Genomic DNA, 13932 nt, shown 5'->3' on the forward strand with positions numbered 1-13932 from the left:
GTCTTACAGCGCACTTAGTCGAATAGAATATTATCAGTCAGACATTGACAATCAGTGACAATTTTAAATATTTGACATGGTATCGGGAATATTTTGAGTTGTTGATTAAATAATATTGATATATAGTGTATTTGATAAATAATTGATTTAAGACGTGAACTTAATAAAAAGTTATTTATTGTGTATTATTTGTGGAAGATCCAAGCAGAGAATACACCAGGATAATATATTCTGTGATCCAAGTATTTTGTTGTTAAAAATGTTCAAAATTGTAAGCGTTCCATAGTAACAATATATTATTAAGAAATCACTTTAACACTATTCCTCTTTTCTCGATTGGGTATTAGTTTTTGTTGTACATCTAAATTATTACAATCACTGAATACATAGTTATTGAAAAAATTATCAGTAGTAATTGCACAAGAGCTCTAAAATTATTGAATTTTTCCCGAGTGACACTTTTACAGTTTTAATTTCACGAGCCGAAGGCGAGTGAAATTATGTCAAAGTGTCACGAAGGCAAAAATTTTATATTAATTTTAGAGATCGAGTGCAATTTGTTGCGATTATTTCATGAATAAAACTGTTCAAAACCAAAATTTTATTGTAATTTATTTATGTAAGTACAAATTAGTACAATTAAACACACAGTTGTTATAAATATTTCACGGTTGAAAGTAATCACTTTTATAATTTTTAAAACATTAATTGTCATTAATGTCACTGAATGTATTTTTTCGTAGCAACGAAGGGCATCTGACGTAATATACATGACGACGGGAAATTATCAAAAATTATCGATTTAATTTAGATTTATATAGCTTTCTATTGGTCAGAATCTCCTATGAATGAAATAATCACATTTCTTAACTGAATTAATAATTTGCAATTATACAAATAATAACAGTTATCCAAGAACATTCAAAAGCCATCTCTTTAAGTTAATGATGACATTTTCAAGTAGAATGACATTCTAGTAATGTTTACATATCCATACCAGTGTGAATTTTACTACACGTAATTTACCGTGTAAAGACAGTAAAAGTACGGATAGCCGTAAAATATTTGCGAATTATGTACCGATAGCCTTAAACATGGGAAACAATCAATGGCGACTACTATATTGGTTTATTGGCCTCATTTGTTGAAGAAAAATTTTTGTTTCACCAAGACAGTGCATCGTGTCACAAGTCGATGAACAAGATGACAAAAATACACGAATTGAGCTTTAAATTGCTTCCATACCCACCGTATATAGTCCAGATCTGGCCCCCAGCGATTACCACTTTTTTAAAAAGATGCTCCTTGGCATGAGATATCGCTCCGATGATGAAGTAATCGCCAAAACTGAAGCCTATTTTGAAGGCAAAGAGAAATCGTTTTACAAGGGTAACATCGAAAATTAGAAAAGGGTTGGATTGATTGTATCTCTGCTAAACATTATTTTTATGAATAAACAATAATTTTTGCAAAAAACTATTGTTTTACTACTTAGCCCTGGACCTTAACCGGCAGTATAGTTCGTAAATATGTTAGTTTATAAAGGACCTTATGACCTATATGGACACTCCTTATGGCGAAGTGGTCCTTCAAATTTAACGAAACTTCGGTCAATGATAGTTCTCAGTGAGTAGATTAAAAAAGTCCATGGCACCTAGGTCTGAAAAACTATTATTCTAGAGCTACAGCCTTCTGAAGTTCTTGAATTCAGGTACTCGGTTTACGTAAGTGCTCTAATTCACGCTCAAGCGAATGAAATTATCTAATCTGAAAGAAGAGAGACTCATTTTTTCATGCATATTTGCGTGTTACATATGAATTCGTGGTCAAAATGGATGCACCGTATTTTAGTCTTCAGAAAACCCTCCAAAAAGTCCGAATGCTGTTGAAACTTAGTACATTCAAAAAAGATATGATCAAGATCACCCTGCTTTCCGCAATGTTTGCAATTATCGTCTTCAATCACATTTCAGTCAGGAAAATTAAGGGATGTTATTGCATAATAAGCTATTATCTATGTCTTTTATGTAGTTTGGGTTTATCTTTTTATATGTCTTTTGGTTGATGCATAACATATATACTTCACTAGTAGCTCTTGAAGATGTAACGTAGTCTTTGCCTATTGCAAGTGAGTTACTCACTGTGAGTATAAGATGAGTATGAGTATTATACCTACCTAATTATTTAAATAAAGAGACAAAGTGACAAAGCATATTTCATTTTTGTTTGCTTAAAAAAATACAGCGAGTAAAGTCTATTATGATTATAAATATGAATATTATGGTTGTAAAAGTATTCCCATCATTATTCTCCACAATATTTTCATCAAAAATTTCAATAAAAAGTTCATCATCATCATTTGCTCTAGAACTCCTGGAGGACCTCGGCCTGCTCTAGAATCAGGTTCCATTCCTTCCTATCCTTGATTTTCCAATTTCGTACTCTTCACCATTAACTCATCTTCCACCTGGTCCTAAAATCATGCTCTGGGTCTGACTATTTTCCTTACTCCATCCGGTCTTTAGTTATAAATGTGATTGGACGGCTTCATCTAGTTCATAGGCCACTTCTCTAAGTGGCCTAACCACCGCATCCTGCGGCTACATCGATGCATACATGAAAACGTGAGAAGTATTTTGAGCGGCTCTATCAGCACTTGTTATGGTGTTCTTCAGTTTTCTAAACGTGCTTCATTAGCAGTGGCGGATCTAGACATTTTCCTTGGAAGGGAGGACTTCCAATGCACCAACCAAAAGACATATAAAAAAGATAAACCCAAACTACATAAAAGACAAAAATAATAACATGTGCAATAAGTTTTCTAAATTTTCCCAACTGTCGAGTTAATTGGGTTGAATTTGTCTATCTGTAGTAAGTTTCATGTCAGCTAATATATTTTTTGTTTCAACAATTTTTTCTTTTGTTCTGGACCATGTTACGGGGGAATTTCCCTATTCCCCCCCTACATCAGCCACTGTTCAGTAGTTTTCTAAAGATAAGGTGGAATTGCAACTATGCTGGTATTGGATAAGTGTGAAACATTCATGAATATATACATATACAAGCTATACGCTCCCGAGGAAGCTGAAGCTGTTTTCACTTGAAGATCCTTTTTGTGGGGGGATCATCCCATTCTGAGTTTGGTTTTACAGTTGCTGGTGTGATTTGGCTGTTTCCACTACCTTTCTCCTTCCTCTCTCTCTCTCTCTAATTTTCCTTCCTATATTTCTAATTTCCATACTTCTTAAGTCTTCTTCCACTTGTTGTCTCCCTCTGAGTTTAGGCCTGCCTCTGGTTCTTGTACTTGGTGGTATCCATTCGGTTATAACTCTTAACGGATTGTTCTTCTCTCTTCTCATTATGTGTCCATACCATCTAATTCTCTGTGCTTTTATTGCTCTAACTATGTTTTCATGACCCATTCTTGTATTTCGTGGTTCATCCATTGCCTTGCATCCTCTTCGTTTTCCCTCTTTGGTCCCAGAATTTTTCTCTCAAAACTTTCAGCTGCTCTTCTTCTCTTGCTGTTAATGTGAATGTCTCCAAAGCATATAGCACTATTGGTCTTATGGTCGTTTTGTAGATTTTCATTTTTGTATCTCGGCTTATCTTCTTATCTTTGAAAATTTTTTTATTTCTGTAGAATGCTTTGTTTCCTACTTGAATTCTTCTTTTCATATCTACACTTTCATTTCTTCTGTTGGCTAATACTCCCAAATATTTGAATGTTTCAACCTCTTCGAAGCTGTCTGCGTCTATTGTCATTTCTGACAGTTGCGTCTTCTTTTTTTACTTACACTCATGTATTTTGTTTTATTTTCATTTATTTGGATTCGTGAATTCAGAAGCATTCATGAAAAAATGATAATTCTTATGTCACTCCAGCAGCACATTTTCTATTGCACTTCTGCACAGTTTTGCAAAACAGCACAGTTTTCTAAGGAATTTTCGGAGGTCTTCTGAAGACTAAAATACGATGCATCCATTTTTGACCACGAATTCATAGGCAACACGCAAATATGCATGAAGAAAATGAGTCTCTCTTCTTTCAATAAAAGATCATTTCATTTGCTTGAGCGTGAATTAGTGCACTTAATGTAAACCGAGTACCTGCATTCAAGAACTTCAGAAGGCTGTAGCTCCAGAATAATAGTTTTTCAGAACTAGGTGTCATGGAATTTTTTAATATACTTACTGAAAACTATCATTGACCAAAGTTTCGTTAAATTTGACCGGGACCACTTTTCCATAGGGAGTGTTGCGGGGTCGTTTAGTCACATACATAAATAGATTTCATTTTAGTGACACCAAGATGATTCTACGGATAATTTCATTAAATTACACGTTTTTTTCCTGTTTTAGTTTCAATCAACTCTGTCTACCTGATTACGACTCTTACGAACATTTCGAAAAATCTCTTCTTCTAGCAATAAGTGAAGGTACCGAAGGGTTTGGAATGGTTTGACTCCAACTGTGATTTATTTACGCTTTTTATAGTATTTATTTAATATTAGTATCACAAAAGTAGAAGTTTAACACACTTACAGTTAATAAATTCAAAATTAGAGGTTTTTAGTGTGTTTATATAAGAATTATTTGGATTAAAATGAAATAAATATTGGTAATTGAATATGTTCTGTACAATATGCCCGTTTATGTCCAGTACGTCAATTCAAGAATATCTTTTCTCGCTGGAAAATGTTTCTCATTTTGATCTCTATCTGATCTCTTGAACAAATAAAATGAGTGAAATTTAAAGAATATATGAAAAGTGTAGTCACTTTAAAGTTCCTACCCTTTTTTGGGGTAAATTAGGATAAACCATTGTGATTCAAATTTTTAACGGGCAATTACAAACAGGCAAAAACAGAATCTCATTAAATTGTTAAAATAATCCAATAATTCTTATATAATTTGCACCTTATATACCACAAAGTGGAGTATCTCCGTAGACCTGTAAAATCACTAAAATCAAAAATACTTTTAGAGTCTAGTTGTCAAACTTATATTTAATTTTGTATTATACGAACAAGTATTATTTGCTCCTCATTACTTAATGTAAATTTATTAGTAATTACGTCACGATAGCACAAATGCATTTGTAAACTTGCATTTAATAGTTACCGGCATAAAAAAGAACGTACATAAGCATCATTTTGTATATACAGTAATCTGCAATATGAAAGAAACGAATCTCAAGAATTTTAAAAGGTAAAGGAAGGAATCAGCTAACTAACTTTATGGGAATAAATCTGCTATCATTGTGTTAAAAAGTTGCTGGTTTGCTTCGTGGTGGGTAGCTACATGAAACGATTATTCAACTGTTCAACCTGTCCAATGTCTAATGTTATGCAGGAAGGACAGTTGTTCTCGTCCGAACAAGCGTTTTCCTTTTATTTTATATGAATGACTAACCGCAATAACTGACATTTAGGCCCTCTCATATGACCGAAGTATTGGACCTTTCTAATTTTAACGGTGTCGATCAGTTCTTCATGTTTGTGTATGGATTCCAGAACACATTCATAAAAACGAACATGTTCATAATTTCATGAAGAATTTGAGTGTGTGGCTCATTTAATTTTGTCCGTTGTGATTATATTCTTTGGCGTTCCTTATTTTGAAAATACATAATGTTAAATATTGATTCTAGCTAGTATTCTGGCAATTCACCACTGTTACATTGTGGTAATCAATAGGCGTAAATTATTGGTGCCACGTTGGGCGCCAATTGTGTAACACCATTAACAATTAGTGGTGTTACAAATATTTTAGAAGTCAAATAATCCCATTCAGCAATGAAAAGGTGCTTATTCTAAGATCATCAAAACTACCAATTCAGCTTATCACATTTATGTAAACATATTTCAGTGAGTGTAAGAACCATTAACGAATATAAATATTAAACAAATCAGGAATTTATGAATTTAAAACAGTATTTATTAAAGTAAACTTTAAAATACGATTCTCGGTGTTCGGTTCTCGAAAATGTTCTCGATTCCTAGAAGTTTTCGATCACTGAGTTCTCGATTCTTGAACGTATTGGATTGTGTCCATTACTAGTTACTATTGCATATTTTTTATATACATATTTTTAGTGTACGTTCTTTCTTATTATATATTTACATTCCAGCTGTAACAGACTGTAATATTTTTTAGTTATATTTTTATTTCCTACGAATGTGCTATCGTACGTACAATTACATATTAGACTTGATTATTTATTATAATATATATCTTTTAAACAAGGTTCAACACATTAGTTAGGATTTAATACCAGTGCTAACTGAAGTGGACAGCCTAGTAAAAATTATAATTAGAAAATGCCTTCTGTAATATTATTGTATTCTGTAATATTTAGTACAACATATTGCGCGAATTTAAAAAAAAAGTCTATAAATAATTAAAAATTTTAACTAAACAAAGCTTTAAAACTATTTTAAAATTTTTCCCCTTCTTTTAGTGCGTCAATGATAAAATATCGAAATATACTAACCTAGAATGACAATTGCAATTTTACCCCTTGACATTGTGAAAGTATGCAACTATCCGTCAACGAATACATAATTTTTTGAATTCTATGTATAATAGTCACGATAGAGAGAATTCGACAAACTATGACGCACTGAAAGAAGGGGAAGGAACTTTAATATGATTGTTTCGTGATCAATTACTTCAACTGTTAAATTTTTGAATGAGAAACGAAGAACAAAGATCCTCGAAATGATAATCTTTGATAGGGAAGATAAAAAAAAGAAGGAAATTATAAAAAATATATATATTATTGAGTAAAGTAATACCGCTTTGTAAACTTTCATTTTAAAATAATAATTACATAAAGGAACGTCTAACTTTATTTTTTCTAGTGTGAACCTTATTTATTATAAATAGGCAAAAATTGTTTTGGGAGGACATATTATATTAATATAACATTAAATTTTCAAATTGTAATGTATTAAATTTTGTATGAAAGTCATTAATATCGTTGAGGAGAAAATACAAGAATAAAAACGAACAACAAAAAACGTAAATAAAATAAGTAAACAACAAATCAAAGAAGCGAGAGAATGATGAAATCAGAAAAATGTGCAGAATTAGAAAATCAACATAACAGATTTAAATATACAGGAAAATTAAAAGAAATAGCCGACATATAAAAAAGAGGTATTGGACACATATTGGACAAGAGCAACAAAATAATAATTAATTATTTTCAATGGGAAATAAGCCTCAATATTACCAAAAAATGATTTTTTTATTTTATATAAAAATTAATTCTTTTAATAATAAATAAATTGAAATTATTTATTTATTAATATTTATTTACTTATATTTGTTTTTAATTTTAAATATATATTTAATTGTTAATATTAGAATTATATATTATAAATTTTTTAATTTAGAATATTTATAATTACTTTATCCTACTAACTTAAGAAATATATTTAATAATTTTTAATAATCAGTATTATTTTGTATTTTGACAACGACACCCGACTTGGGCGTCGAGACGTTAATAAAATCATTTTTTTTTTGGTAACATTGTGGCTTATTTCCCATTGAAAATAGTTGATTATAAAAATGCCACAAGGAAATAGCTTCAGAACAACATTAAAATAATAATTGAAAGTGCAGCTAAATAAATAGATGGGAAGAATATAAAAAAGAGCTATTTGAAGACGATGAAAGGATGTAGACAATAGAACCAAGAGGTAGGAATGGACCTGCATTGAACTGAAATGATGAAATAATGAAAATTGAAAAAGCGCTAAAACGTGTAAAAAATAATAAAGTCATAGGACCGGATGAAATACATACAGAAATCTTAAGACTACTAACACAACGACATTGATATACAAGTAGAATTATTCAATGAAAGATGAATTGACTCGGTATTTTTCACTGTTATTTAATGTAAATTATTGCCTTTTGAGTATCAAATTTATCTTTTTTTCCATAGAAAGCTTGACCTAATTTATTTATACACGCACATTTAGCAATGTTGCCTATTCTGTTGTAGTAACATCACTGCCTGTTTATTATAAATAAGGTTTTTAAATCATTGTCAAATCATTTGACAGTGTCCATCTATGGTTGTAGACGAAGAGGCAGCGCTGAAAAATCTCTTTGAATTTACTAAAGCTAAATTTTTCACAGTTGATTACTGTGATTGTGTAGAGAAACATACTGCGGCCGGTCAAGCGAAACGTAGAACAGGGGTTACTGAGAGGGTATCAAAGTTGCTTTCCTACGAAGGTAATTAAATCCACTTACTAAGGCTGAAAACCAGTACACACATTCTAAATTGGATATAGATAAAAGTTATTATAGTCGGTCAGCTGTATAACGGGACAGAGCCGGTCGGTCGGCCCCAATGAATGTACAGGGTTATTCACTATATTTTGACCCCCTTGTAAACTGCTTTATTTACAGAATTAGAAAAAAATGTAAAATACAGAAGTTATTCGATTTTTTAATTATGAGTTTTTGACATAATATATCGTACTAGTGACGTCATCCATCTGGGCGTGATGACGTAATCGACTATTTTTTTAAATGAGAATAGGGGTCGTGTGCTAGCTCATTTAAAAGGTTATTCAATTCTCTATACAGTACTATAAACATTAAGATCATTATTTATACAGGGTGTCCAAATTTTTTTTTGAATTAATAATTAAACAATTAATTTAAGTAAAAAAAATTTTTTGGACACCCTATATAATTAACCATGTTAATGTTTATATTACTGAATAGGGAACATTACCTTTCAAATGAGCTAGCACTCGACCCCTATTCCCATTTAAAAAAAATAGTCGATCATCACGCCCAAATTGATGACGTCACTAGTACGATATATATATGTCAAAAAATCGAATAACTTTTGTATTTTACATTTTTTTTTCTAATTCTGTAAATAAAGCCGTTTACAAGGGGGTCAAAATATAGTGAATAACCCTGTACATTCACTGGGGCCGACCGACCGGCTGTGTCCCGTCATACAGCTGACCGACTATAATAACTTTTATTTATATTTAATTTAGAATGTGTGTACTGATTTTCAGCCTTAGTAAATGTATTTAATTACCTTCGTAGGAAAGCAACTTTGATAATAAATAAACCCTCTCAGTAACCCCTGTTCTACGTTTCGCTTGACCGACCGCAGTATGTTTCTCTACACAATCACAGTAATCAACTGTGAAAAATCTAGCTTTAGTAAATTCAAAGAGATTTTTCAGCGCTGCCTCTTGGACTATTAGTAAAGTATTATATTAAAAAAAATTAAAGGATAAAAATTGGTTTTAATATAAAAGTATTGTTGTTTCTGTTTATAAGCCGAAAGTGATATATTATTGGTCAAAAGTAAGAACACATTACTACTCAACTAACTAATGACTTTTGTTTGTAATTTTGCTTGTAATTGTATATTTTTTCTACAATTACTTAATAAATTTTTTAAGTGTTGAAGCAAACACCGTCAATTCCAATAATGAAAACATTATAGACATCTGTGTTAAAACCCATAATTTACAATATTCTGTATTAATTTACCTTTTTTAATAAGTAAATTTTGTCGAGGACTTCACAAAGATTTACAAATTAAGCTATCTAAGAATATTTTTACTTGTACGCCTTTTCTTCAATCCCTTGTTTTTCTAATTCAGTCGACTTTTTGAACTGACGGTAATATCATTATTTGTAGACAATAATATTTTTAACATCGAATAAATTGACCAGAGAAATAGTTATTAACTTTACTTTTTTTGCATTATACCACATAAATTTTTTTATTGTTTCTTATATGCCTTTTATTTTTACGGCAACAAATTATTGTGCAATTTTCTAAATATGCCAATGCAAATGAGGCCCTAAAACGATTAAGTGGTAGCCCTTGATAAACTTTAACTTTTCATTGTCATTTATTATTCAAAAAGGCTTATTTATAAAGTGATTGTAGAAAATAAATTATACATTTATATTTTAACAAGTATTACGTAGGTATTTACCATTAAATTTGGTTTTATGTTTATGTTTCGTTTGTATTCCTGCCTTTAAACTATGTATTCATTGTTAAATAAAAAATTAACAGACAATCTGTAAGCTTAGGACATACAGTACGGTGCAAATGTCTGGAATAAATACGATATTTCGTAAACCGGCGACTTTAAGGAAAAATCCCGAAACAGGTCGATTTTTATTTTTAAATTACGATATTTTGGCATATATGTACTTCATACGTGTGACGTCATCCATAAGTACTTGATGACACGTAATCGATGATTTTTTAAGTGAGACTAGGGGTCGTCTGATAGCTTATTTGAAAGGGTATTTAATTCTATATTCAGTAGTATAAATATTAACATTTTTGTTTTTACATTGTCCAAAAAAAATGTTTTTAAATTAAATTAGTTGACAAAAAAAGAAGAATGTAATTTATTTAATTCAAAATCCATTTTACTGCTGTCAGAAAAAAGAAAAAAATGTTTCTTTGACAGATAAGCATTGCTTTTCGCTTACATTATAAATGTTCAAACTTCCAAGAGGCAGGTGGTTGGCGGGAGCTGGTTTGAACATTGAATTTAAGCGAAAAACAATGCTTATTTGTCAATTACACATTTTTTCTGCTTTCTGACAATAGTAAAATGTATTTTGAATTAAATAAATTACATGAATTCTTCTTTTTTGTCAATTAGTTTAATTTAATTTTTTTTTGACATTGTGTACAAACAATTATGTTAATATTTATATTACTGAATACAGAATTAAATACCCTCTCAAATGAGCTATCACACGACCCTAGTCTCGTTTAAAAAAATCATCGATTATGAAAAAAATATCGTAATTTAAAATAAAAATCGACCTGTTTCGGGATTTTTCCTTAAAATCGCCGGTTTACGAAATATCGAATTTATTCCAGACATTTGCACTATACTGTATACAGACCTAATGAATATTTTGAGCAGCAGTTGATAAAATTATCTGGCTTGTATATTTTATTATGGATATTTGAAAAGCTATCAACTCAAATATATAATAAAATCTTTAGGCGTATGCTGATATATCGGTAACGTTACTAATCTCATTTATTTTAGAAAACTTACGGAGTGAACAACTGAAAGCAAATAAACAAGTAAAGTTATGAAACAAATTTAAGCAGTGATTGACTGTCATCATTACCTTTTAAAATATAAGATTTAAAAAGTTCTTACAGAATGGTCTGGAAAATTATCTGGCTTCAAAATAGAAAATCGCTACACGTAAAAAAGTACAGGATGGAAAACTTTGTGTGGATTACACAATTCGTGAAAAGGTTTTCTTAAAAATAACAGTCATACGGTCATACCTCGAGCGGTCAACTGCTGCTTAACAATATTCGTTTTGGCTGGAACCACTTTTTCTAAACTTTCTCACCGTGTGAAAAATATTCTGTTATGATATTAAATTGAGATTAACTTAATACCGTAAGTATGATAGATATTTCTAAACAATCAAAAATCAGTAGTACGATATATCCATTATTATAGAAGATATCAAAAAAGTTATTTGCAACAATTTTAGGAAACTTTATACTTCATACTTTTCCAAACTTTCCAAAATGGAAATCGAAATGTCAAATAAACAATTTCAAAGTAAAATTGTGGTATATTTCCAACTAAAATAGTAAATTGCATTAAGATGCCACAAGAAAATAGCTTCAGCACAATGTTCTAATAGAAGTCATTTGGTTTTTTCTGATAACTGTTAAAGATATGTGTATGTGTGTTTAATTTTTGACGTATACTAAGGCTCTTGTTTCAATCTTTAGTACGATCTTAATAAAAAAAGGTGTTTCTAGAAGTTGTTTCAAATAATTGTCACAGGTCAATGGTAGCCATTTTGAAATTGCGCAACTGTTTATCTATTGCAATTTGCATGATCTTAAGAAAAATGAGTTTTTCTTTCACTGGATGTCGCTTTCAGATAATTTTCACAATTCAATGATCGCCATTTTCGTACGCGAAACGGTACGCGTACGTAAAACCTTATCTTGTAAGAGGTATATTAAATTCCCTAAAAAGGGCTATATCACAAGAAAACGTTTTCGGAATCAATATTCCATCATCGGTGTTATCACAGGTTTACATGAGTGACAACTCAAGAGTGACAACTCAGAGTTTAGGTGGCAGAGTTGTCACCTAAACTCTGCCATGTAAGGTCCTACCTACAAATTTCCAACCAATATGGTTGATGTCATGTGATGCCAGGGGTTAATCTAGAAATATTTTTAACATCCTTTAAAATCAAATAATATAATGTAACCTCAACTGTTCAAAAACAACTTAAGGGTTTTTACCCATATATTTTGGTGGCTTAAAGCATGTAAACCTGTGATACACTGATGATGGATTATTGATTCCGAAAACGTTTTGTTGTGATATAGCCCTTTTTAGGGATTTTAAATATACCTGTTACAAGATAAGGTTTTTAATTTTTGTGATTTATGGTATACAGACAGTTACAGGAATTTTTTCCTTGTGATATTTTTAAATTTCTGTTCATCTGAAAAAAAATATGACTCAGTCTTGCTAAGTACTCAATGCATCATTCTTATTTCTTTGAATTTGTTAATTTAATTTTTATGATTACCGTAAATAACAATTATATCAATTTTTGTCATTAAAAATATAAAATATAAATATTTATTATACACGTATTACTTATTAGTTAGTCTCAACACGTAAGCTATATACTATGTCAATCGAATGACTAAACGAAATAATATTCGCTTATTTCTAATCAATCAAAATACCAAAAAATATAAATATTCCAATTATAAAAAATAAACTATATATCTTTATTTATTAAAATACACAATAAAAATAGTAAATAGGTGTTAACTTATAAAACAAGTTTTTTGAGCAATGCTTGTAAATTTTCAATATTTGTGATAAACTGGTAACATAACTTCGATGATTTTTTGTAGAGCAGATAAAGACAATAAAGTTAGTTCTTTAGTAATTTTAACCCATTTCTTTTTCTTCTCCTCAAACAACTCCACAGTTACCTAAATCAGTTATGCAAATTTTATATACAGTAATATACAGTGATATTCAACAAAAAATAAACAAACTCTTGAAGAAAAAAGTTTAAAACTTAGTATAACAAAAACAACAAAACAACAGAGAGAAACAAGCACAAACCAAAGTAAGAAAAATGATATTTAACTAAAAAAAAAGAATCATGGGAAAAGAACTGCCAAAAAATAAACACCTAAGGTAGAAGAAGCACAGAGAGTTGGAGAATAATTCAAAATATGAGAAATGATAAGAAAAAAGCGGTTATATCACCAATAACAACGAAAATGCGAAGAATATTTAAAAAAATTACTAACGGACCACACTTTACTAACATGGAAGACAACACGACAGCTATACATATAAATTCATCACTATTACAAATAAGTAAATCAGAGATGGAAGAAATATCCAAATCCCTAAAAAATGGAAAATTTCCAGGTGCTGGTGACATTCCTGCAGCATTAGTGAAAGCCGGTACAGACAAACTCAGAAACAGCTAAGAAAACTCTTTCAAGACTGCTTAAATAATGGCGAATTACCAAAAGAACGGAAATTATCTATCATATCAACTATCCACAAAAAGGGCAGCAAGGATCAGTGTGCAAATTACAGAGGAAATGCGGTACACAGCACAATAAGTAGGATGTATGTAAAATATATAGGGTAGAAAAGCCATATCTATGATGAACGGCATTCTGTGCGACCAAACAATATCTAAAGTGAACAAACAGCTCATATTCAATACCATACTTAAAAGTGTAATCACATATGCCAGTGAAGTTTGGTAAATAAAGCAAAGAACAGAAAAAATGTTACTAGGAACAGAAATGGATTTCTGGAAAAGAGCAGCACGCAAATCAAGAAGAGATCGGATACC

General features: G+C 30.5%; 2 protein-coding genes across 8 annotated transcripts in view; one reads left to right on the top strand and one right to left on the bottom strand.

Annotated features, from left to right (window-relative positions):
* LOC114326580 (apoptosis-resistant E3 ubiquitin protein ligase 1) overlaps nt 1–6426 on the top strand; it is a 293562-nt gene extending 287136 nt beyond the window's left edge. For all 6 annotated transcript variants that reach the window (XM_028274984.2, XM_028274991.2, XM_050646470.1 and 3 more), the window contains one exon: nt 4363–6426. In XM_028274984.2, coding sequence (XP_028130785.1) covers nt 4363–4465 — 103 coding nt within the window. In that variant the 3' untranslated portion in view covers nt 4466–6426. The remainder of the gene's footprint in view (nt 1–4362) is intronic.
* A 6382-nt stretch (nt 6427–12808) lies between these two features.
* Nucleotides 12809–13932, bottom strand: part of LOC114326579 (uncharacterized) — a 131629-nt gene continuing 130505 nt past the window's right edge. For both annotated transcript variants that reach the window (XM_028274982.2, XM_028274981.2), the window contains exon 7: nt 12809–13042. In XM_028274982.2, the coding sequence (XP_028130783.2) occupies nt 12914–13042 (129 nt within the window). In that variant the 3' untranslated portion in view covers nt 12809–12913. The remainder of the gene's footprint in view (nt 13043–13932) is intronic.

Source organism: Diabrotica virgifera, chromosome 3 (genome assembly GCF_917563875.1).
Source record: "Diabrotica virgifera virgifera chromosome 3, PGI_DIABVI_V3a".
Taxonomy (NCBI): Eukaryota; Metazoa; Arthropoda; class Insecta; order Coleoptera; family Chrysomelidae; genus Diabrotica; species Diabrotica virgifera.